The 27,409-nt window shown below is 39.8% G+C and overlaps 1 protein-coding gene across 1 annotated transcript in view; it reads right to left on the bottom strand.

Annotated features, from left to right (window-relative positions):
• The window catches only part of babam2 (BRISC and BRCA1 A complex member 2), a 143,513-nt gene that overhangs the window by 20,472 nt on the left and 95,632 nt on the right, over positions 1 to 27,409 (bottom strand). The window contains exon 8 of the mRNA XM_041813525.1: positions 149 to 248. Coding sequence (XP_041669459.1) covers positions 149 to 248 — 100 coding nt within the window. The remainder of the gene's footprint in view (positions 1 to 148; positions 249 to 27,409) is intronic.

The raw sequence follows: 27,409 nt of genomic DNA on the forward strand, positions 1-27,409 counted from the left end.
AGGCACTATAATGTCAGAACAAACCCCTAGTCAATGACACATCATTATTTTTTTCCCCACAACCATCTGACAAACCCCCAGAAATGATCTTGAGACCCTAAGGTTGAGAATGACTGCTTTAAAGTACAAATGGAACCAAACACTTTACCTTGTTTGTGAGTAACTGGCACACTTGAGGGACATAGTCAATGAGACATCCTCCACTGGGGAATGCTGGGATATGAAGTGCAGAGGAGCCTCCCAGAGCACTGAGTGAATAAAGAAAGACAACAGTGAGCTTGTAAATAAACTTTCACTTCAGTGCCTTATCTGCCACCATTACCATCTTTATGGCACTTGATGACACTGTTGTTTTACCTGCCTTCATTCAAATATCTGAAACCTAAGAGAACCTCTTAAGCCCAGACTACATAAAAAGAATAAATGTCATGCCTGTGGCTCCATTTTAATTCTTCTCTTGCTCATTTATTTAGTTGACATCTTCCTCCTTCTTCCCAGCACCACAGTTCCATTAGTGATTAGAGCACGCTTGTTTAATCAGGAAATCTGCTGCTGCAGCTCCCCAATGACTAACCAGCCACAGCAGTCACTCCCTCATTTTTTTTCTTATCTGGGGAGAAAAAAGAGGGAATGCCCCGAGGACAGGTTAAAGGTCTGAGGGAGCCGCTTACTGGCTTTTAATGCTCATTTAAGGACACATAAGGGAGGTCTTCTTCTCTGCTTCTATTTTTATCTCTTTCTTCATTAAAGCAGAACAGTCAGAGGGCATTCAGGAAGGCCATTATGTCATTTAGAAGCAAAGTGGATGACTTCCGTTTACCAGGTTAAGCATACACGATGCATGTAAATAGCCAACATCATGTCACATAATGTCAGATGTCAAGGATCATGTGTGTTGAGATGCAGCTGCAGGGCTCATACTTCACATCACTGACAGGCATTGGGTGAAAATGTAAGGATGTATACAACTCTTTCTGACACTGAAAGACTTTCAAAAAGCTGTGAAACAAAGTCAAATATTAAAAAAAAATTCTTCAAAGAATAAAATACAACTCAACACATAGCAACTTTTTAAAAAATAATAACTTCTACTGCTTTTTTTTGCCCCTAGCCCTACCTTTTGTTTGTTAATGTCTATGACAGGGTGTCTCAGTTTTTGTTGGAATGGAAGAATAGAGTGAGGTGGGTAGGGCAGGGGTACATGGCTTTTCAAATGGAAACTTTCTGGAGGCACACTCCAAACTGAGTGTCACAGGAATTCTCCCAGAATACTGCAAAACATGGGCGAGAATTGAGACAGACAGACTTGATAATAACCTAAATCCTAATTTTGTATTGTTCAGAACAGTATGGTCCTTTTGATTTTGGTTATCAAATTTGCTAATAGAGGAAATCTGACAACAGCCCACACGGATAGTTTGGAAGGCATAGGCGGACAAGGGGTTGGTTTATGGGGCTTAAGCCCCCAGTGTTTTCTCTAAAGCCCCAAATCTTTCAGCTTGGTTGTAAGTATGTTGCTTTTGAGTGTTCTAATAGATAAATGCAAAAAAAGAAATAAGCCATAAACAACTGGATCTACCTGTTCACAACATGGGAATTTATTTCTAAAGTCAAACTTAATTAAAATACTATTTTTTTACCTTTAAGAACTTCTGCACTCACTGCAGTAGAAAAAGTCCTTTTAACATCATTCTAAAAATACAATTGACAACATTTTGGTGAAAAAAATTAATATTTATAACTCCAATTTCTGCCTTTAATGTTCTTTGTCTGGAAATGCATAGTTTCAAATGTAAACTTTTTCTACCCTACCTCTGTGATGTAACTTAGAAAATACACTTCAGACATGTTTAGCAGGCAGAAGTGAAAATTATCGAACTTCTACAGGGTGTATCATGTTTGTGGAATGATAACAACCTTTAAGTACAGTTACATTAAGAAAAAAAAAGATGCAAGCAGTGAAGTATTATTTTAGGCTAATGCATAGATTTGTTGGCATTTAAATGTAATTTTTTGTTTAAAAGTGCATAGAAATAGTGCATAAAACTGTCCAATGAGCAAAAAGGAGGACCCCCGGACTGCCCTTTGTTTGGGCTCTTATCTTGGCTCATGTGATTGGCTCTACCTTCATCCCTTTATCTAGAAAAACTGAAATATCACACTGACATTAGTATTTATACCATTTACTTTGTTGAAGCACCTTTGGCAGCAATTACAGTCCTGAGTCTTTTTAAATAGAGCGCAACAAGCTTTGCACACCTGGATTGTGGGATTTTCTGCCATTCTTTGTAAAGTCTCTCAAGCTCAGTCAGGCTGGATGGGGACCATTTTCAAGTCTCCCCAGAGTTGTTTATAGGGTTCAAGTCAGGGCTCTGGCTGAGCCACTCCAGGACATTCACAGAGTTGTCTCTAAGCCACTCATGCATTGTCTTGTTGTGTGCTTAGGGTCACTGTCAAGTGAACCTTAGGCCCAGTCACCACCACCATGCTTCACTGTTGGGATGGTATTGGGCAGGTGTTGAGTCATGCTTGATTTCCTCCAGACATAAGATTTAGAAGTGAGGCCAAACAGCTCAGTCTTGGTTTCATCAGACAATAGAGTCTTGTGTCTCACGGTCTAAGAGTCCTTTGGGTGTTTTCATGAAACTCCAAGTGGGATTTTGTGTGTCTTTTTTTGTAACCTTCCCCAGATCTGTGCCTTGCAACAATCGTGTCTCTATGAGAAGTGTGTGACTTTCCAAATCATGTCCAAGTATTGTTGCAAAGGGTCTGAATACTTACGTTAAAGTGATATTTCAGTTTTCCCTTTAAAAGAAATGTACAAAAATTCTAAAGGTCTGTTTACATGTTGCCTTCATAACTTACTAACTTAAACAACCGTAGCAACAGGCTGCAACATAAGAATATTGACAAAAATTAAGGGGGATCTGAATACTTCCTGAATGCACTGTAATACCTGTAGCTCAAACAAAACCACGCACATCTTAAAACATTATCCCATGATGTATGAAAATATTTTCCACATGATCTAATTTTTCTAGCTGAAAGCCGATGATTAATACAAAAGTCCGGAGAATTGTGTAATAAAAGGTTTTAGGGAGTAGTGAGGTGGAGCCTAGCACCATGCACTCCACCTTGTTATCATAACCAAAACCACACATATTTATGGGAAAATTATGTTTTAACAGTGGTGAGGAAGAGGTCAGCAATGACTAAACACTGCAGATAGATACTTGGCCACAGAGGTGAATAACTGATGGATCTGCATTAAAAACAGCTGCTTTCTTGTCAGCTGCACATCCATCACATATAGGAGTGACTGAGTAATAATCTAAATTTACAAAAAGGAGCTGAAAAATGAGATACCCCCATCCACAAAGATCAGATCACATTAACAGCTTTACTTAAGACCACTGGTCTTAGTCCTTTTCACCATCTGATGCTCGACTGAATATTTATCTGCTCTTCTTCTCAGAGAATCCATGCAAACTGTCATAAGGCCATTTTCATTGTCAAATCCTTTTCTTCACGACTCCTAAGCCACCATTTACAGTAGGCTTTGTGCACATAATTAGCATTAGCTTGTGCATTTCGCCGTGCACCAACAAATGGTCGATTGAGAATGGCTCGCAGCAACGAGGAGAGAAGCCTTTGAAAATGAAAGTCTAAATGATGCCCATCTATCCTCCCACAGATCTAAGAATAGCTCCATAACATTCAGATGGAAATGCAGACAGAGACACAAAATAGATGCTGGTGTGTTCGTCACTCTTGTGTCAATGGCAGGCATGTGAACAAATGTGATGCATTTTGGAGTTTCAATGCTTTTGCCTCTGGAAGATTCATTTGAATGGAGGCTGATTAGACACCAGTTTCTTGTGTTAAGATCAGATAAAAATGTCTTTAAACCTCCAAAACCTGATAACAGAAGCTGTGATTCCATATTGTTCCAGTTTGAAGATCTAATGTTTTCCTTACACATACCAAAGCTTTTATTCAACACAAAATAATACACTTTGTGATATTAAGGCTGCAGGAATGGACAAAAAGAAATGTGATTATTGTAGTTGCAGCAGAGATGTCAGAGAAATCACTCTGAAAAGTCAGAGGAAGTTATTCAAGGAAGATTAAAATTTCTCGCAGATGGACCTCGATGTGAATCCCAGTTTGTTATCTTGATTCTTTCATAACAGATACTGCCATTAACAGGTAAACATTTAAGATTATGCTGTAGTTATTTAAACTTAAGAAACAATCTATTTAGCTTGATGTACTGGGTAGACCACATATTTTGACGGATCAGTCCCTTAGAAAAGTTGAGTCAAATTGGGCTTATTTCATCAGTATCTTTGGATTTTTCTTGAATTTATTCTCAAAATAATTTATCAAAGAGAGTTATGTTGGATTTATGACTTGTTGATGAACTGCTGATTTGTTGATCTCTCCTGTGTTCTTAAATTGATAAATGCCACTTCCTTGTAAGCTTGCAGCTTAAGAATATTTCTCCTGATTAGCATAAAAAAACACCCATTTAATGCCCATGAAAGGGCATGAGACTGCAGGGCTGTGTGAAAACACAGAAGGCTCACAGCAATTAGAAGTGACACACTGGTAATGTTCACATTAATATAATTGTAAAAACAATTGCAAACTGGACTCCAAATATAAGAAGTACTTTGATAGTTCTAAACTGGATGTAGTGCTGCTACAAAAGAAAAGAAAGATTAGAGGATTTTTAATATACAAGAAAAACTCATACATGAGATGATGCTGCCATCAGAAACAACATGTATTATGCTGCAATAAGGAAAGGCTGCATTTGAGATGAATAAGAACATATTTGAATGTGGGGAAGTCGTAACCTGATATGCCAGATGGATTTTTTTCACACATCCATCTGGTAAACCACTGATAGACAGTGTCTGGGAAAGGGCAGAGCCTTCTAAAAAACTCGGAGGGTGGTTGGATGAACGTTCTGTCTGTCACATCTTTACGGGCCAATCAGAGCAACAAAACACGTGACGTTGTAGCCGCTACCGAGGTGCGCCTGCGCCACTACAGAGGAAAAAACTCCATATAGAACAGCATAACGCGAACCATGGCGTCTATAGACATGTCAGTACACGACTTTTGTCGTTTTTGAATAGAAAACAACTCAGTGCTGTTCTTTGTTCTTCTTTTAACGAAGAAATGTCGTCAAGTTCTATTAAACTGACAGTAAAGCAACATCCACGCTAATCTCTTCCGCCATAATTGCACTGGCATCTTGTTGCTGCTTGCTTGCGTAACGATTTAGAAAGTAGTGCCCCTTACTCCTGATTTGTCCTGTTACCTTGTTACAGGGCCCAGTCTGTTCAGATGGGAGCTTTGCAAGATGGCTTTGCCAGTGAAAAACACAGAAACAGGCAAATCCATCTGCTTTCCAAGTTATGTTTAATGTATTTTTGTCTTGCATTCAGTGTTGTGTCTGAGTTTGTGTAGTTGTTTCCCATGGTTCATGTTTTTTTTTTACCTTGCTGCAGAGCAGATTTCCCTCAGGGAACAATAAAGTTGTAGTTGAACTGACTTATTTGTATTCTGATGAAACAAAGACATACTTGTTTCTTCTCCATAGTTTAGACATGTGGTCCCAGTTTGGGGGGGTGGGGGGACATCTCCAGGACCCTGTGTGCTCTGACATTGTCAAAATTAAAAACAGAATTTTTTTAAAGTCATGATTAGAAACATGATAAACGACAACATTCAAGCCAACCAAAAAGACTGAAAAACTTAAGAGAATCAGTTCAGTTTTAAGCAAAAAGTCAAAATTTGGGGGTTAAAATACATGGATATTTTTTTAGAATATACGTGCTATATTAAAGGAAAACATTAAAGGAAAAGGAATCTCACAGTTTAAAAAGTTGGCAACTTGCAAGAAAAATCTTGAAGTTTCCGAGTTTAGAAACTCTTAGATCAATGCTAAGTCAGAAATTTTTGAGAAAAGAGAGGTTGGATGTTCCACTTTTGGACTCTCAATTTTTTTTGTTGTATACATACGAAATTTAGAAAGTTAGAAAAAAAATTAACTTTTTAAACTTGAGAATTTAAATATTTTCTTTAAAATGTACAGGTTCTCCTTATTTTCTTTCTAGAGTGGCCTGAATACAGCACTGTAACAACTGATAGCTTAAACGTAGATCTTCTGCCAACAACAAGTGTATGCAGGACTATTATGTAGGGATTCGTCAAAACAATTCCAATTGATGTCACTTGTTAGCTTTCCTTAGATATGAATAGGGAGGGCCTTCAGGAAGAAAGCTTGGGAACTACTGATTTAGACAATAAGACAATAAGTGTGGCTCCTGTTTTATCAGACAGTGGGCAGAGAGCATGATGACCTGATTGAATTTGTGTAGGTGACTAATGGGAATGTGTATGCAAATTTTAGTCAGGGGTAATGCTATACAGTACATATACATACCATGGTCTGAAAATATACAGAAACACTAGGCAGAAGGTTCCTGAAATGGTCAGGTATCATTATAATAATGTCTGTGTTATCAGGTGTCCAGCATGGGCTTTAAACGGAGCTTCCTGTGGGCAGGCTCAGAACCCAGACATAATGGTGTTGGCGCCCTGAAGAGTCCCCGCTTTTGTCTCCACTGGTGACACCGCTCTCAACACTGCCCACACACACTGGAGTCATCATGCAGACAAGCTGCCTAACACAACCCCTCTGAGCAATGCAACCTACTGTATGACATATTTACAGTAGACAGTGGTACACATGTAAACACACTCATACTGTACAGTGACAGGGCTGCCTGTGACTTCATCAACCAGAGAGATTATCCCGTGTGACTCAGGTGGATGGTGACGAAGCTCCGTTTGTTTATTTGTGTGTGGCTTTATGTGCGTGTGTGTCAGGAGAGAGGGTGTGTATGACAGTGCAGTGACAGCGTGAGAGCAGATAAAGGCTCAATTGGAAAGAGGGCAGACATGATTCATTACCAAAGTGAAAGATAAGGCCAAGAAGAACTGTTTGGAGATGCAAATGTAGTTTCAAAGCAGCAACATTTCCATTTTGATTGCCTTCTTCATTTCCTAAAGCCTGCAGGCTCCTCAAAGGCCCACATATGACTCTGCTTGTTGACTGTTTGGACTAAATAACATCCTTTCCCTCCCTCTGTGACTGGACAAAGCACACTTGGCCTATGGCAGTAGGAGTCAGTAACCTTTCTCTTATGAGGTGACTATCCTGGCATAACAGTGCAGAATTTTACCCAGATTTAGTGTTTGTCCTCTGTCCAGATAAAACCAGATTAATAGGAGCCTCAGGCTGCAGCGATACACACGCTCACTAGTTGTGATGAGGTTTGGCAACAGGGTAAAATTTTATTACTGCCCTTTTTAACCCCCTCAACAGTCTGTGTTTAATATGCATGAAAAGATATCTGCATATGAATGAAGAAAAATTTGGCTTCTGTTTCTGTTTCAACTACTATTGACTAATAATGTTAAAACTGTTTGGTAACGTGGAGGAGATCCGTTTGTGTGAGGAGAAAGAGAAACCCAATGCTATAACTCAAAAAAGTTTGCAACTGTAAGTACTGTCTAACAAAAATTAAGCATTTAGGAAATTTATATATACAAATATTATGGATGGACAGTGGTTTTTAGAATATTTCAACATTCCTTAACTTATTTTAAAAAATCAGAGATTTAATGTGATTTTTTCCCTTTTCAAAATGTAAATTTTTTTCATTATTTTTAACTGATGCCTGGTTGTGACGTGCCAGAGGTGGCTGTAGAGCATCTGAAAGCTGTTTTCTAGCCTTCATTAAATAACAACAGAAGAAGAAACCAGTAATGTCTGAAAACCAAGCCAATAATACCCAACTGCAGCCGCGGGTACCGCACAAAACACGCTCCCTACAAAACACGCCTACTTGTGCTATTTGCTTAGATTAAGGTTAACTTAGATTAGTTTAGATAGGCCTTAATTAGCTTTAGGTTAGGTTTAGCATTTTAATTTCCACTGGTTAGATTTAGGGGTAGCTCATTGGGGTAGGTGTACATTTTAATTAATCAGCCTCCTGGGGTTAGGTTTAGCATCTAAATTCCACTGGTTAGGGTTAGAATTAATTTCTTGTATGGATCGACAGGGCGTGTTTTGTACAGAGCGTGGTTTGTAGAGGCTGCGGCTGCAGCTAGACCCTTCTCAACGAAGCGGCAATCTATGGCCCTGAACATTGAAGACGATGCGAAAAAAAAAGAAAAAACCTGCAATATGGCAAGTATCCACTTGGGGCTGGCTCAAATAAACTGGTTTACAGCCTGGTTAGAAAAAATGAAACGTGTCTCATTAGCTAATATCTTCATGGGGGAATGAATTTTTATGTACCACAATCATTTAGGAAAAACCTTACTGTGCACTGATTGGCGCATCTCATTTGACTGACAGATAGCTTGACAGGCAGATGCTACCTATCTGTCAACCAGAAGGCTAGCTTTAGTGATAGCTTAGCAGACAGGAATTTGAACTCAGTGGGCGGGCTCTTGTCTGCCGTTGGGTTAATCTTAAGTTTGGTTGAGACAGAGATTTCAATATGGAGACCCCCACGGATTGGCTTCAAAAGCCGTTAGTCTGCCCATTGTAATCAAATAGCTGACGTCACACATGCTTTGTCTGATTCTTTTTACCGTCTGAAAACACATCAGTAATGCTGCTGGGGATATGAATGATTAGCTGAGTAAATGTTCAAACATCTGATCCTTTAGCAGTCAAAATTAGTAATCAATACGATAGGGATGCACGATATCGACTTAGCATGATGACCGCAAATATTTTGACAAACTGTACAAATCAGCTGTATACATTATAGATATGCAGTATGAATATCTGTGATATACACAGCTAGAACAGTGGTAATCAATGTAGAGGGCTGCGAGACACCGAGAGGGGTCGCCAGATGCCTTCCAGAAAACAAGGAATATTTTCAAATGATTTCAAACTGTATATTTTACCCATGAAAACAGCTGCATAAAATATTTAAATGTAAAATTAAAAAAAAGTCATATGGCAAAATTAATTCTGAAATCAAAGTTATGTCTAAAATATCCTTAAAATAAAAGTCTGCACATGACTGTTCTTTAGTTATCATGGCTGTGTTCAACTATGCTTCAACGACCTTCAGCGGAGGTATAGTGGGGTCCCCGGTCTCTGTCACCTTTATTTTGGGTGTCTCATGTTGAAAAGTTTGAGAACCCCTGGCCTAGAATAACATACACCCAAGACGTCCCATTCTTAGCCATGAACATTTTGAATTAATCTCTGAACGTAAAACAACTATGAGACTGTCTACTTTCCCACTCCTCTCTCAGCTCTGCTCACCTCAGCCTCTCTTTGCACAGGGACACTTGGTGTTCTTTACAATAAAAAAGGGTGTATATATCAAGACTGATATCAATATCAGCTTAAATTAGATTGGAAATATCTATATTTCAGATATCAGTGACAATCCAACATGGTATATCCCTACAATAGGGGGTGTAGTGGAGGTCATGGTTCAGTCCATACTTTGGCTTTGGGCTCATGGTTTGGTATAGGTTTGGTTAATTGTGAATGAAGCAGCATTATGACTTATAATTCTAGTTTTCCACATAAAATACTTTTCATTTTCAGTAGTGCAGCTTACCAACTGGTTCCATCTAGTGTTATTTAGAACCACCTGTGATAACTGGTACAGCCTGTAGTGTTTCAAACACGAAACAAAAAAAGAGGAAATTAAAAAAGCAAAAGAAAATGTAACATAAAAGTATATGACACTTTAAAATGATCAAATAAATACATGCATTTTAGTGCAACATATAGTCATGAATAATGAAGTGTGTCATGATGCCATCACTTAGTTGATATTAAATACCTGCTCCAGCACAAAAATCACAACTCTTGTGTGTCAGTGAAGAACAGGATGAGACATTGTAATGGAGCTTGAGCAGAGCACTTAAAACAAACTTGTAGCCAGTGTCCTTTACTTCCTTGTATCTGCTTATAGCCTTTAAAATACCGTGGTAGCAGTGATGTCTTTGACCCTCTGCTTTCACACCCAGAGGCTTTTTAAAAACAGAGCAGAGAAGAAGAAGAGAGGGGAAAGAAGCCAGCGGGCTCATAGCTCTGCTGCTGTTGCTTCTGAGGACAGCTTTTCTTCTTCTTTGTGTTATGCTTTGTCCTCTTCATCATTGTAGTGTTTGGCCAGCATTCATGAGCATCATTGCCACCTACTTTAGCGTTTAAATACTTTGCAGTGTAAGTGGTTTGGAGGTGCAGCATCTGCCAAAAAGCTGCACCTCTGCATGGTACTTGAGAAATTTTATCAACCAAAGTTATACCACTGATATAAAGCAATGTTAAATAATTTGACTGCATGTACTTTTTTTTTTTCAAAATTCTATTTTTGGGCTTTTTGCACCTTTTCAATTTTTATTAGAGGAGGACAGTGGATGGAGTTAGAAACAGGGATGAGGGAGTGGGGAAGGACACGCAGGAGGGGGCCACAGGCCGGATTTGAACACGGGCTGCCTGCTTACATGGGGCGCACCGTACACCACTAGGCCAACCCATGTAGATATTTTTTAGAAGATACTTAATGAGTTTCATATCCATGTTAAGTCATACAAAATGTGCTGAAAAAAATATTAAACAAGGGGTTTTCCTGTATGTTTGTAAAGTGAGGTTTGGGTAAATCTGGTATGCAGTTTGTCATCAGTACATGGCATCGCTCATATTGACGCTGTGAAGAAAAAAATTTCATGTTTGGTAAATCACCCGCTATCCTCGTGTCTCTTCCTCACATCCATCTTTCAGTTTCTTTCTGAGAGGAGTCACATGTGAGTGAAGGATGCAAGCAGAGGAAACACAAAAAGAGAAATACTTTTAGGCTTTACACAGGAAAATCTGGGGAGTAATTTTTCCAGAGAAAAAAATATTTTACTCTAAAACAGTCAAATGTACTCTTTTTTGAGGCTATTTATTACCAGCCACTGCCAGAGTTGGAGTAAAAACACAGAGTAAATTCTGCTGGAGTAAAAATTTAACCACACCCATTTAAGTTCCAGCTCAGCTGGCATCAGTCATGGACGGTCATGGCTGCAGTTTGTTAGGTGTCCCAGCTGCAGATAATCCTTTGCAATCAAGACCTCCTCACCTGGTGATGAACTTTCATTTTAGGTGAGTTTCTGTGTTGTCTAACTCCATTTTGTCCTCTTTTTTTTTTGCAGTGTCTCCATCTCACTGCCAGTGATTCTGCCAGTCACCAGCCAGCTCACTATCATTTGTACTGTCAAATAAACTTCTTTAACCTTACTGCCTCATCTTGTGCTCTGCTCCTGGGTCCTTGTCATATCTTCATCACAATTGTTTCTGTAATATAAGAACACTATGTCTAACATGTATAAGCAAAAAAAACCCTCTTTCGTTGTCATGCCATTTGTAGTTGGAAAGGAAGAATTATCTATTAAGAGGAAAATGTTGTTCTTTAGAAAGAGGAAGATCAATCTATTTAGAGTAAGATACAGTTCTACATAAGAGTTACCCAATTGTAAATGGAGGAGAAATTGTACCGTAAGGAGTGGAGAACATTTCTAAACGGAATGAAAGACAGCTCTGAGAGGACTAAATATAACTTTATATCGAGAAAAAAAGTTGCTGAGAGCACAGTTGCTGTAGAGTTGTTTTAATTTTGTTAATTATGGAGCACATAATCATCATTTAGAGTTCAATATAAACACTTTTTAAAGTAAAACAACTCTGAAAACTTTACTCTGCAAGCAGAGCAAATTTTACTCCAAATTGACAGGGACCAAATGTTATGTTTTTTAGAGTAAAATTTTATTCAATTTGAGTAGAATTTAGTTTGTACCATTGGAAAAAGGAACTTGCTATGGATGGAAAAATAAATTTGAAAAGCTAAACTGAACAGTAACAAATGTGGAATGTGGTTTAAAATGGCTTTAATATTTGCAAGAGTACCTCCTGGTTTGGTATGACTTCTTATATCATTTATTATCATATACTGAAATTGCAGGTTTCAGTTAAAACACCTGAAATCAATCTATATTTTGAACCTCCCAAATGTCACATTTGCTCTGGAAAAGTTTCAATGAACAAATCAGGCTAGATGTGATGTTTTACCCTTATGTGAAGATATTAGCATAAGTCCACTATGCATAGCAGCCTATGGGGATTTAAAATGGCCAACATATTGAGCAGAATGTTTTATTTCAGTAGCATTCAGCTCAAAAAAACTCAGAGCACACACACTCTTATAGAAAACATAGGATGCAGGAGTGTTCAAGGAGACCAGGAGGAGGATAAAGTGTACTTTGAGCGACTGAGAGTGAGAGAGGTGTCTGCACTGACATCTCAGACTGTCGAGTGGGTTTGCCGGGTTAGCGGTGAATTTATTTTATCAGACTGGCAATTTCTTCCTGTGACAAGACGCTCACAAATCCTTGAAAAATATCTGATCGAAATGCAAAGATTTTCAAAGGCTAAAAAACACCTCTACAGACCCTGGAGAAGGGACACACAAACTGTACACCCACACAGGCACATGCACGCACAAATACTCACACACATCATCAGGCAGGCAGGCAGGCAGGCAGGCACGTACACACACACATAGGCACCTAAAGGCAAATGCAGATACACAAACATAAGTGCACTGCAGCCTAAAACTGTCTCTCTGTGTTGATTTTTCTGGGCTCCTAAATCTGGTTTGGGGGCAGAGACGGTGCCCACTCGATTCTTTTATGCAATGCAGCAGGTTTTCTGGGGGAAGGAGAGATGTATCCAACTCATCTCATGGGCACAGCACAATCAGGTAAACGAGAAGTAAAAGTGAAAATGAGAGGAGTGATGAGACTGCTTACAAAATGGTCGAAGGAGACACAAAAGCAATCAGGTAACAAAACACACATTCTTCAGGCAAATGTGAGGATGCTGATGAACGCTTTTAAATAATTCACTCAAAATCTCTCTCTTCAAGCTGCAAAAAAACAACCTTATTATCAAATCAGTAAATTATACAAATGAGAATATGTTAAAGTCAAATAAAGATTCTTTTATTGCCTCAGCATGGGCAAAAGTGAAAGAGAAAAAACAGAAAGATCTGGGATCTTACCAGGGCATGGCTCGATGGAACAACATAAATCTGATCATTCTCTTATTGTATTTTACCGTTTTGTACCCTTATTTTCAGGAATCACTCCATCTAATAAAAACTAAGGCTCTCTAGTCAACCACTTTACTGGATAAAAGAGGGACAAGCAGGTACGAAAAGGTAGATTTATTTGAATGGGCACGAAGCTTTGACTTTTGGATTTAAAGGCTCGATTACTGACCTTGGAAGACCTTCTGAATCTGAAGGAATGATTATTCTTCCTTTCATTGTTACCCAAAATAGGGCCACATTGCCCAAAAACTCATCAAAATTGTTGTCACCAGAAGTGCTGAAAAATGTGTTATTTTAAAGTTATTGCACAGGAGTGTAGCAAGAAGTGATCCAATGGTGATCATTTCAGCCACATGCATGAGCAGTCCATAGAAGACTCGTCGAGGCCGGTGCAATAGTCAAGCCAGGAAGATGCAAAAGCATGATCCCTCAACACTGCTTGTGAGACAACATTTTCAATTTATCAATGTTTTTTAAGTGAAAGAAACACAAACAGGTTAATGTTTAGGTATATAGAGATTAAAAATCATTGCCTGGTCAAAAATCACTCCAAGATTTCTCAGCACTGATTTCATGGAAGATGAACACAGATGAGCAGTACACTTTGCAAGCATGGAGGCAACAGTAAGGTTCTTTGTTTGATCAGTATTTATCAGAAGAAAGATGCCCCTCATTAGATCCTTGATAGCAGTCAGACAATTGTGCAGTATATTAACTAATCTGTGTGAATGTCATCAGCACACAATTGGTATGAGATACTTTGAAAAGGGTGCACAAGGCTTTGTCTGCTGTGAAGCTGTCAAAGTCAGATTTGCACAAATTCTTGGAACGTGATTGGACAAATGTGCTATAACATTCATTATGGGCCATTATGGTTTAATTTTGAAGGACTACTCTTATGTTTTTTTTTTATTTAGAATAATATTGTTGAATTCTTGTACTTAATTTATTGTGACTTTTATATTTTTTTTGTTTGTTTTTTGTTGTACTTTGTTGTGTGATTGGTATTTTATTTTATTGTGACATTTGTCCCTGATTCTAACTTGCCCATCTCTTTTCATTAGTATCTCATTGCAATTACATTCCTATGTAAGTTGTACTTCTTAACTTGTTTTGGTTCCTACTGTGTTGTCATGAACTGGTCATTATGTGCTTTCTTCAGGCATTTTGCCATCTTGCAGATGGGTGTGTGCAATATATTTCAATCTGCTTATTGCAGGGAAGCCAGAGCAATATTACAGGGCAGGTGCAAAATAAAATTCGACCTGTACCTCTCTCTATCTGGGTCACTGAGGACCTCTGCCTGTCTCTGTGTATTGCCTGTTTGTTCTTCTTTGTGATGAAATGTATTGGTTGAGAGCAGCTCTGCACTTATGTCCATGACAAATTTCCCTCCGGGGACAATAAAGTTGATCTTATCTTAATCAGAGCAACAAGACAAAATGAGGGTGGAGCTTAGATCAACGGACTGTTTAAAGATTTGAATGAACACTGGTGGATCAACACCGGTTTAATAACTCCATCACAGAAGATCATTTCACTCAGAATTGAGTTAAAATTACCCTTTTGAAGTTAAAATCAACTCTAAATTGTTGGGTTGTTGTTTCGAGCCAAACTGTATTGACCATGATTTATTTATAAAATCAATAAAAGGGTAAAAAAAAAATCCAACTGGGTGAATACTTTTTTAAGCAATGTAACATAAAATATGAAATTGGCTTTCAGCATTTAGATCATGATGCTTTTTGGACTCAGTCCCATTTAGAGCTTTTAACCCCTTCCCTACCCCTTGATTTCAGTTGCCCCCTTGCCCCTTTAAACAGAGTTACATTAGCTAGCGGTGAAATCTTCCCTTATGAAACTGACAACGTTTCAGGTTCCTGATATCCCATCCGTTGACAGCCTTTATATTGAAAGACCTGACGATGATACCAGACATTTCTAGTACGAGTGATTTTTTAAAAACCCCCGTAAGAAATCAAAGGGACCATAATGCACTGAAACCACACTAAACTATGGTTCTGTAATTTTCAAATCTTACCAATGATCCAGTTCAGTGTGCCTCTGGAAAATCTCTGTTTGTAGGTCCATGTAGCTCTACTCCTAGAAGTGAAGGTGCAGCACTTACGGGAAAGGCTAAATGGAACGGACAAGGCGTGTATTGGGATTGAACTTTGGTTTCCATCTTTGGTTTGCATAAGGGGTGCACCATATTATCGGCAGTATATTGGTATCAGCGGATAATAGCTTGGAAAGTTAATTATTGGTATTGGCCGATAATAAAATTTATTGTTGTCTCTCACTCATGTTGTCATATGGCCGATAATGTCACGTCATAATTAAGCGCGTTCGATGACGCTGGACGTGCGCCAACAACAAACTCAACATGTCGGCTGTGTGGGAGGAGTTTGAGGGCTGGGAACAAAACAGCAAAGCAGCTGTTTGCATCTCTTGTAAAGTACATTTGATGCGAGAGGACTCAGCAACACGCTTTTAACACCACCATTTTAATTCAGCATCTTAAAAACTGTCACCCTGATGACTACAAGGACTTTCTGAAGATAAAAGAATGACAAAACTTGGTGTCAGACAAAACTCGTCAACTGCCTCTACTTAAGTCATTTGACAAAGCTCTTGATCTTGATCATCAGCCTTTCAACGTGGTACAATATACGGGCTTCTGCGATGCATTTAAAGCCCCGCTACGTCATACCTAACAGGCACTTTTAGCATTACCTGAACTGCAAAACTTTGTTTCCAGTCACATAGAGAACTTTTCGTTAAAGCTAAACGCATTAGCTTCACCACGGATATATGGACATCAAAGGCCAGATCCTCAAAAGGATTGCACTGCTTTTGCGACCGCTAAACCTGTGCAAATTACAGAAAAAATAGTGTGCAATCCTCGAAGCATACGCAAAGGGTGAAATGCACGCAAACTGAACCCAAGCTGCACTGCCACTCCTCGCTGTGCCGGTCCAATTTGCATGCATGTAAATTAGGGAATATTCATAAATTCAGCGCAAAATTGCCCCCTTCCTTTGCAAATGAGCCTCATTGCAAATACCACCTAATCCTCAAAGACCAGCGCTAATTGCCACAGGCAGTAAAGCGGTGCTATTTACCGCCTGTGAGACCCGTGTATTAAATCCGCGCAATATCTCTTTCTCCCTCTCTCACTCTCTCTCTCGCTCAAAATGATTGCAAATTGCTCTTAATTGGTGGTAACTGTGGAGCATAGCCTATATAAGGGCTGTCATGCCAAGACTCTGCGGTAATCATGGCAGCAGTGATTGTAGCCAGATGAAGGCACCGTGGCAGGCGAGATGGCAGGCGTGCACAAGAAAGGATTTATTGGAGGAGAGTATCACTTTTTGATCTAAGCGACAATGAAATCATCTGCAGATACCGGTTGCCAGGCCGCATGATCCTTGAACTACTAGATGACATCAAGGATGACATTGAGCCTGCCACTCAGAGATCCCATGCTTTACCTGGAATTTTCAAATTAGTAGCTACATTACAGGTTCTTTTCCTGCCTGACTCTGCCATTGTCGTGTCAACTGTGATCTTGGAACAGAGCCACTTATATGCCATGCGGCTTATTGCAATCAGAGGCGCAAATAGCGCTCAGCTGCCAAACTGTGTGGGCGTGTTAGCACCTGCATATGATTAGAGCAAATTCTTTTGAGGATAAGGCGCTAAAACAGGGCAGATTGTGTGGGCTCATTCTGCGCAAATAACGGCGCTATTAGCAGGAGCAATCCATTCTTTGTGGATCTGGCCCTGAGTGTTTGTCCTGTTAGCCTCAGTGGATATGAGGATTTCACTCTTAAAAAGCCTGTCCTGCACTCACAGCAGTGTTCACTCAGCAGCCGCAGTTGCAGCCGCTTTTGATAACATGTGCCAGATATGGAAAATAGAGGTAAAGAACGTGCATGTCATGCTAGGTGACAGTGCGAGAAACATGGCAAAAACAACGATGGAGTTCTGTGTGCCAAGTCTCCCGTGGATAGCGCTCTGGCTGAGCATGAAGGTGCTCCGTCTCTAGCATTGGAGATGTGTGGTGTCACTGTGTTGTTACAGAGCTGTTTATGGTGAAATGCCCAAACTTGGTTGCTTAGTTAGTTTGTGCTGTTTAAAGCAGAATCAGGAGAACTACTTCAGTTGAAGTTATATTTCTGTTGTTAATCTTGGGTCTCAAAAATGTAGAAGCATATTTAAGCTCTGAACTATAGCTATATTTTTTGCATTGAAAAATCTGTCTTTGTAGTTGTTGTTATCTAAAGCACTTTGCATCTCAGGGAGCCATCCTGCAAACTGGCTAAGTAAAAAGAGAATCAATCTAAAAGTATTTTTGCACTGTGGAGCTCAGTGTCAGCAGGTTTTTTTTTTTGTTTCTTTTAAGATTTATTTTTGGGCTTTTTCGTGCCTTTATTAGAGAGAGGACAGTGGACAGAGTCAGAAACAGGGAAGAGAGCTGGGAGAGACCTGCAGGAGATAGTACCACGGGCTGGATACGAACCCGGGTCACCTGCGTACATGGTGGGCGCCTTAACCACTCGACTAACGGCGCGCCCACACAGCAGGTTATTTTGCTGCTTTTTGTTGCCCTCAAAGATGCAGATGACTTTGGCTGGACTGTTAAAAATATATGTAGCATGTAATGCACATGTAACCCAAAGACATTACTGTAAGTTTTTCATTAGTGTATTGCTGTATTCGAAAAACAATGCATCCTTCATTTCGGATAAAAAATCAAATGTTTTGTCTGTTTCTAAGAAAAACAGACTACCAATATTAAAAAAAAATGTAGTACAGGATGGAATTGGTGTTTTTTACAGTGGAAAAATTGTAATTAAATATCGTTATCGGCCAAAATAAGTTTTAAAATATCAGCATATTGAATATCGGCAAAAATCTAATACCGTGCATCTCTAGTTTGCATCTTCTGAGGCTGAAAGAGGAGCTGAAGTTAATTTAACATTGGTTCAAGATACACCATGAATGCAACATTGAGTACTAAAAGAACAGTTTGTACAGATTTCACAACACCACATCTATGGAACATTGCTTGCATGTACTTTTACATACCGCTCAGTGAAATGATAAAAAATGCAGTAAAGACAGTTTTAGCCTAAAGCCACTGAAGGATACTATCTATGTTAGTTCTGCAGAAACTGTTTGATGCTTTGTGTCAGACGGATGTTAAAAAATTCCAGTGGGACGGATATGTTTGATGTACATCTTCTGAAAATCTCTGCCCAATCCCAAAGCTTTTCATATCTTTAATTGGACTTGTCTTTTTGGTCCGAACAACACATTTTCCATACTTTGACCCAGCTCTGTGTCTTAAGACTACCCTTTTTACAAAGATGTTCTGGTAGGATCCCTCAACTGCAAAGATATTTTTCTTTAATGCCTTGGTTTGAAAACAGTTTTTACTACAGGAACCTCCAAAGCTTCCTTTCTTTTTTAAACGTCTACACCTATTTCCCATTTAACATTTAGTTTACATGAATAGGGAGGGAAAATCATCAGAGCTACACAGCGTAACACCATGCCTATCACTATGTATTTTCTTCCAGGCGGCCCGTGAAACATTATATAACAAATGAACACTGAATCTTAAGCAGGTGAATCTGTGAGCCTACAGAATAAGTGATTTGACTCCTCACAATCAATATTTTCTACAGAAAAAGCAGCAAGTATGGTGGTGCAGTCCCATCAAAGAGTGGAGTCAATGCAAGTCTACATACACTGTACATTATTGGTAAAAATGTGGGTGTCTGTCAGGATATTTCAACATCTTTTCCCCCCCTTGCTGCTCTGTAAGGCAGAAAACATTAGAGTGATTGTGTGTTTGAAGACGGGGGAAGAATAAGTAACGGAGAGAGTAAGAAAGAGAGAGGAAGAGGGAATAGAAATAGAGGTATAACACTGTAGCTCAGGGGGCTTACGAGTTTGCGTTCAGAGCTCTTAGATCTGAGCCCCAGCTGAAGGAGAGTAAAAGTGAGATATCAAACAACTCAGGAGTGATGAAAGAGGAGAGTAGAGAGGTGGAGGAAAGAGAAAAGGAGAGAGAGGGAAAAGCTCTCTTCTCCCGTGTGTTGTCTTTTTTTCCTCGCTGCGTTTCAGTCGAGCGAGGGACGACCTTGCTGGGTAGAGCACAGCTCTTCTCTCTCTTTTAAGTCCCACACACTCTCTCGGTTCCCTTTGAGGATCAGCCAGAGGGATCAGCAGAGGAGAGAGAGTGATAGAAAAATGGAGAGAGATGTTGAGAAAAGAGACAGGCGGCAGACATGTGAAAAACGGGAGAGGTAGGGAGGGAGAGGGGGGGGGGATCGAGAGATATGACCGAGGACACCAGAGTTAAAAAGTGGAAAAAAGTGATGTTTTAAAAAGTGGGATTGACTAGACAGCAGTGAGGCATGAGGGAGGAGAGGATGCAAAGATAACAGGAAGGAAACACAAACATCACAACAAGTATAGTCAAAAAATGACATAAAATGAGCGGACCGTTGATGAAATAATAATGAAGGAAATCACCACAGTGAGCACCGACTGTTGCTGATCAAAAAAATCGTTTTTTACTTGCCAATTGTATTTAAAAATGATTGGGACAGTGTTAACGTTGGCAGGTATTTTAAATCCAGTCTAAGTCTTTGGATCAAAATGCATTTTAGTCTTAGTCACAATTTAGTAACTTTACTCTTGAAAGTTGTAGTTGGCGGAAACTCAAAACCATTGTAGTCCTTTTAAGTCAACAAATAGACCTTACATTTTATTCTTTAGTTTTAGCCTAATTTTTCTTCTCTTGTAACCTATTTCATCAGCCAAATTAATACAAATGCACTATAAAATACTTTAAATGATTTTTAAATACAGACTCTTAAAAATGATTTATGGAGCTCGTAAAACAGGCTTAAACTTAATACAGTATGTTTTTCAATGCAGAGAATGACGTTTGCGACTTGTACTCATTTTAGTCAGTTAACAATGTATTTAAAGGAGTAAGGCCAGCCACACACTACAGGATTTTAAGCCCGATTTAAGGCAAGATTTGACTCCGCCAGTGATTGTGGAAGTGTATCCTGACTTGAGCTTCGTTGTAAACGATTATTTGTCTGAATAGTCTCCATGTGTGTGGTGTCAACATGATTTATTTACTGCTCCAAATCACGTCGTAGCCTCCCACACACTGAATCATAAATATCAAACATGTTTAATATTTACAATTCTACGTCGGAGTGTGGCTGACGGAATACCCACAACAACCAATGAGAGCGAGCAGACCGGGTAGCATCACCAGACTGCTCACAACCATTAACACAACTGTACCTTAATTCCAGCCAGGATTTCATCCCGAGTCTTTCCCAGACAGCAAGACGGTATCGACAAACATCAATGTTTGCTCGGTTTTTCTGAAGTCACGTGATCACGCGAGGTCGTAGGCAGGTCGGCAGGTGTGAGGTCTCCAGTGATCTGACAGTCTGGCTGAGTCATCTAGTGTGTGCGTTCAGAGGATTAAAGATGAAAAATCGTTTGAAACTGTCCTCATGTCTGTGGTCTCCAACGGCTTTGAAATCGTTTAAGATTAAAAAATCGTCTAGTGTGTGGCTGGCCTTAGTCAACAAAAAATGAGCACTGACTTGACAACAACACATTTTATTTCAAAGTCTGGATTTGCCCAGACTCGTTCTGCTGACACAGCATCCAGCACACAATAGAAGATTAAGAGACAGTTTTTCTTTGCAAATATTCATGGTAAGTAGCACTTTTCACAGTTTAATCAATTATACATTTCTAACTACATGCAAATGAGCCAGCTAAAAATGATAGCCAGTCAGTGGTAAAAACAAATGTCTTTTTTGTAAGACACAGTTTTGCCAAAACATTTCAGGGGGAACATCTAGGGGTGTCCAAACTATTAATGAGGGCCACATACAGAAATATAAAAGGACTGTGGGGCCACTTTCATATACCTCATCTAGAGGAAATCAAAGTTAGTAAAACCATTGCAATGCAGGTTAAGATATGCTTAGTGACTGAGTATGCAGTTATTCATTTTTTCCTTGTTTGACCCATTTTTGCCACTTTTTAATCTTTCAGTATTTCATCCATTTTAAACCAATTTTTACCTACTTTTGCAGCTCTTTGCTCATTTTTGTCACTTTTAATTGATTTTTGTGACTTGTGATCTTTAAATTCAACTTTTTAGCTCCTTTTCACCCATTTTTGCTCCTCTTTGCGTGTGTTTTTAATTCTTTTCCCCACTTTTAACCCATTTAGGCCACTATTTTCCCCCTTATTTTGTTGATTTTGGAGGCAAGAGGGGTTATTATCCATGGCATTATCCAGTTTGGCTGGGCCTAGAAAGCTCTCCCCTTTATCCCCCAGCCCTCGCTGAAATCAACAAGTGGAATGCAGTCAGGCACAAGCTTCATTTTCTAATGTGGGCCATATTTCATTTTATTTCAGCATCTGTCACAGGCCAATCAAAAATGGACTGTGAGCCGCATTTCGCCCTTGGGCCATAGTTTGGACACCCGTGATCTAAGATGATAAGGCTTTTTGTTCTGCTGCTTTTGTAAATACTAACAATTTCCTGCTTGAGCCTTGAAGTATGATTCTGAATGTGGTTATGTGCATAAAGATGGATTGAAACATGCATGCACCCGTACGCTGTGGACATATTTACTGAAGAAAACTAAGGGTTTATAAGGCTGTATTGTAAACAGATACACCAACTGCTCTCCTGCTGTGTTCCTGTATTTCTGCTCAATGAGTATTTGCTGTTATATTAATTTGCACCTGCTGCGATCACGAAAACAATAGGCGTGACCAAATCAACCAAGACAAAAATCTTTAGGATTAAAAGTTTAAGGAGGAAACAAGTATGAAGAATGGGCTAAACTCACAGTATGTAATTTCCTCCACCACCATGGAAGCTCTTCACCAGAAAAGCAACAAAAGATGAAGTCAAGGTTAAAGGAGAGTGATTCTCTGCCACTCCAGCCCACAATGAAAACAAAGCCCAAAATTAAAGGGGAGAACACGCAGCTGCAGAGCATTTCATTATTAGCTGACAAGACCAACAGCCAATCAGTGTCGTGGATTTAGGGTGGCCAGTTTGATTTCAGGGCGGCCCTGGTCAATCCAGGCTACCACTGGCTTCACCCCTGGTCAAGATAAGAACAAGACTCCTTTGAGCAAAGCGGAGAGACACCGTCGGCTCGTCTCTACTTTCAGTCACAGAACAAGTGCAAACTGCAGGAAGCAGCCTGACTTTTAAAGAGTGTTGGTACTTGAAGATGATAAGAGTGATATGTTTTGTGGATCAGACCTTAGACGAGACAGATGGCAAAGCAAGTTAGAGTGAGTTCTCCTGCCATTTGCTGCAGTAAACCTTCAGTCTTCATTTACCATCCATCCATTCATCTCCACTTATTCAGATCCCAGTGACAGCAGGCTAAACAAGTCAACCCAGAGATCCTTATCTCCAACTTTTTCTAACTCTTCCTGGGGGATTTCAAGGCCTTCCCAGACCAGGTAAGATATATAATCCCTCTTACCCAAACCACCTTGACTGGCTACATTCAAGGTGAAGGAGCATCATCTCTACTTCTAGTTCCTTCAGGAGGTTTGAGCTCCTCACTCTGTCTCTAAGACAGAGTCCAGACACCTTCCAGAGCTACTTGTTTGTGATCTCATAGTTTCCGTCATTACCCAAAGCTCATGACCATAGCCCTCTGGATGTGAAAGCAGAAAGAGTCAAAGATTTAGTGATGCTAATACATTTTAAAGACTATGGACCTGCAGAAGTAGAGAACACCGACGACTAGCATATATTCTGTCCAAACTCCTATATCCTATTCTGTGTTAACAATAGTAAGTCTGGGGTCCTTTACCGACAAACGTGAGTCATGATTTTGCAAAGTGTCACAGCACACTTCATAAATCATACATTTGATACGTCACTCAAAATGCACAGATTTTAGTTTTCATTTACACTTCATTTATTTTTATTCTCCCAAACCAGGAGATATTTGGCTCTAAATGCCTGTTTTGCGTTTCATTCAGCATACTTTCTGTGCTCCTCTTTTTAGTCTAATGTTCAATACACCACAGGCTGTACCAACTTTATTGCTGATAGTCCTAAATAACACATGGAACAAAGTATAAGACGCAGCAATGTTAGTTCTGGGACTTTATGCTCCTTTTTATTGATGAACAGAACCCATACAAACCATGACTTCTGTGAGCTGTTAGACCCTAAAAACTACCATGAATCAGCAAAGACAAGAACAAAGGCACTTCGCCCTGATGTGGGATAAAGGGGCACCACCCTCTGGAGCCAGGGTGCTCACCGGCATTTTTCTTGTGGCAGCGCATCTTTTCATTGGGCCTGGTTGGGTTCAACCTAAAAAAGAAACAGAGCCGCCACCATGTTGGCTTTTCAGCTACAGTTAGTGTTGTGCTCAAGACCACATTATCTGAGGCCAAGACTTACCCAAGACCAGAGTGCACCGAGACTAGAAAGACTTCTGGGGGTTGAGACTGAGTCAAGACCCAGACCGAGACAAGTCCAAGACCATAAAAATCAACTTTAAAAAACCCTGACAAGGTTGAACAGTTAAAGGGCATTCTCACTTGAATTTTATTTTTCCTTTTTTTTCTACATACAGCTCTGGTTCTGGAACCAAACTCCTTTAAATTATAATGCCCGCCATGTTTCATTTTATTTTTAGGATTTGCTGTAGATTGATTAAAAATGGACTTTGGGCTGCATTTGACTCATGGGCTTTGCTTGGACACCCCTGTTCTGCATGATGCACCTCTAAAATCTTGTAAATAAATAAGAGTAATTACAATGGAGAGAATGAGGACGTAAGGGAGCAGAAGTGTGGGCAGATGAAGGGTGAAATGTACAGACAAGAGACAAATGAAAAAGAAAATATTGGGATGATTGACATAAAGCTGGACTGATAGAGAGCTTGCAGACATAAAGAACATTTTGACACTGAATAGATGCAGTTGATATGACAGCCTCTACAAACAGTGAAATCCAGCGGTGCCAAAAACAAAGCCGAGCCAATTTTCTGTGGCTGTACACATCTGTTACATCCACTGCCTCATAAAATAAGAAGTGATTTAAACAATTCACAAAGCTCTTTTGATGTGAATTTTATTGTGGCATTTGATGATATTTTGAACATTTGCTGCTGCTCGGGTTAATGCAGAAGCTCCTGAATGTCGCTGTCTATCAAACACAGATTGTGCAGGAAGGCTGCAACAAATGAGTTTTCCTCTTCACTGGAGACAATGCAAAGACAGTGTGCAGCTACACAAGAGCAAAGACTAACAAGGGTCAGTAAGGACATGAAGGGAAACTAACAGGGTAACAGATCTGCATGTACACATGTACAGCAGAAAGGCTTGCATGCTAAATTAAGTAGCATCCTCAATGCACTCATGCACGAACTTGCAAAACACATGCAATCGTTTGTCTTCAAACAACGGTGAAATAGACATACATTTCTGCCCTGGGTCATGAATTAACACACTCCCACACATCTTGCAAAAAGGTGCACAAAGGCATGTAGCAGAGCATATTCATACACAGCCTTGATATGCATATGTGCAAATATCTCGAGACAAAGAGGCAACACGACGCACGAGGAGAAGTGCTGGTAAATGAGAGCTTGGCTCAGTGCAGCATGGTTAAGCCTCAGCATGTTGAGATGTTTCTTGGAGGGTTTAGATGAGGAGGGTTTGTTTTATAGCCTCTCCTCATTTACCTCCCCAACCCCTCCCCCCTGAACTACCCCTGAGCCGTAGCTTCCCCACTTCCTGCTCTCCACTCTACTGCCTTTAGCCTCCTTCTGTCTGTTCTCCTCATGCAACTGGCAGAGAGAGGGAGAGCCTCTAACACCACTGCAACAGCTTCAGTCTGGTCTGCAGGAACTGTGGTAAGGTCAGCCTCCCTCAGAAACACTCACAGCTCCACCATATAACAGACGGACATATGCAACCAACACAGATTTTCTCCAGCAATGCTAAAGCACTCTTGATGAAAGCCTCTTTAACCAAGTGCTTCTTATGTGCAGAAAGGCATCATCTAGACAGCATATTATCACTATAACACAGCTAATTATTATTACAAAGAACGCACAACACACTTCAGCCAAACTGACACCTGCATTTTTGTATTAAATGCATAAAAACCCAAAAACCATCAAGGTTGACAGGATACGGTTTGTTCTAAAACATGCACAGAGAAAATGAGGATTATGTAGGATTTATGCGAGGACAAGCTGTAGTAGGCAACCTATTGTAATTACAGTGTTTTGCTGCAGATGCTGCATGGGGTTAAGATTCTGTCACAGCTCATTATTTCATATCAGAGAGGAGGAGCATCCCTCTCTCTCTCTCTCTCTTTCTCTCTATGTGCTTGCTTTGGTGTTTGTGTTTCATCAAAACCTGACAATAAATAGATGTTTTTTTACAACTATAAAATATTTGTTAATATCAGTCCAAATGGGAAATTTTAATATATTCTTTACCTTCAAAATATGTGGGACACTGACCTGCTGGTGGCCTTGTGTATCCTGTAGTGTGCCGCTCATTACTACCTTAAATCCCCGTATTGAATGAAGTAACAAGTGATGCTAATGTAACAGTTGGGTTTCCGTTGTGCTTAAAGTGTATAAATATTGGGCCTAATTCTGAACCCACGCCATGACCAAGTGATTGGTTATCTTACTTCTATAATTGGGGTGTGTCTGTCTGTCTGTGTGAATTTGCACACCACACCATTGCTCCATTTGACCCTGAAACTTCTCAGAGGACTTCTTGGGTGTACTGGTGTAAAACTGAAGCGTTAAAAACATCATAAATACATACAGATTTTCAATACATTCCAAAATTGTTGCTTTTTGCTCCCATCTTTGGCCCTCATTAAGTCACTTCCTCTGTATAACATACACTCACTCTGCCACAATGCCGAAGAGGAGATGGCCTACACTCTTAAACAGAGGCGGACTTTACCATCAGGTTAAGGTAGGCAATTACTAGTGCCCAGGACAACTAGGGACCCTGTGAAGACATAATTAACTTAACCCTTTCTCCTGCACTGTTTATATTCTGGCTGTTGGGAATTTAAGCAGTTAACACACCCTTGAAAGCACAAAATATTGAGTAAACTTTGTCGCGTTATAGAAAGAGGAGAATCGTAAAAGATAAATCTCAATCTCTCTAATATGTTAATTTGTATTTTTCTAGCCAGACATTTTTGACAGCTCTATCATCAAATAAGAATGTCTTTTTGCCATCCAAGCAGGGGCGTGGCTTGACAGATGTATGTGACATCACATGCAAAAGGTCTTTAGTCTACAAACATTTCCTCAGGTAACTGTATTAATTCATAACAACAACTACTAACAGGACTCACTTGCTCCTGCCTGCGCTGTGTACTTACGAGTATATCAGACAGCACAGAGCTTTTTTCTTTGCTGAGGAAAAGTGTAAAAGGTCTGTTGGTTGCGACTGAATGACCAGAAGACATTGTCTTTTCTCATTTCTGCTCTCTGTGTGTTATAGCCAGTAACCCTGACATGTACATTTTAATGAGATGATAAAGGGATCTCCATGGTATCTTGGAGATACAAGGTTTTGGCCTGACCCCAGCGTTATGCTTGCTAGAGGACCACTATATACAAAATACCTCCATGATCCATCTGGAAATGAATGCCATCAGTGTAAAGTGTCCACTCTCATGCAAGGGAACTCTACACGAAGTTTGCTTGTGCACTTCCTGTTTTATTCCATAGTAAAAGTTCGCCATGACTTCTATAGCAGCTTCGAACTCCACATGTGGTTCCCCACAACTTTTAACTTCTCAAAAGTAGAGTTAAATAGAAAGCCTTGGCAACAGAAGGAAAATGTTCACTTCTTAAGTCAGCTCTCGTTTAGACGAACGGATGTTACAGTGAGATATCACTGTAGTGATAGTGGCTTGTCATCTTGCCTATGCTCTGCCTCTTCTTGTTTCTCCTTGTGCTTTAAGCTCACGTGGTTAAACATCAAACTAATATTTCTACGATATGTGCATTATTGAACTCTTTCTGTCAAAGTACTTCTAGACATCACTTTTCCTGCTCACAGCTGATGCCATGCATGTGTAATTGTTCTGC

This window comes from Cheilinus undulatus, linkage group 18 (genome assembly GCF_018320785.1).
Source record: "Cheilinus undulatus linkage group 18, ASM1832078v1, whole genome shotgun sequence".
In the NCBI taxonomy this organism is placed as follows: domain Eukaryota; kingdom Metazoa; phylum Chordata; class Actinopteri; order Labriformes; family Labridae; genus Cheilinus; species Cheilinus undulatus.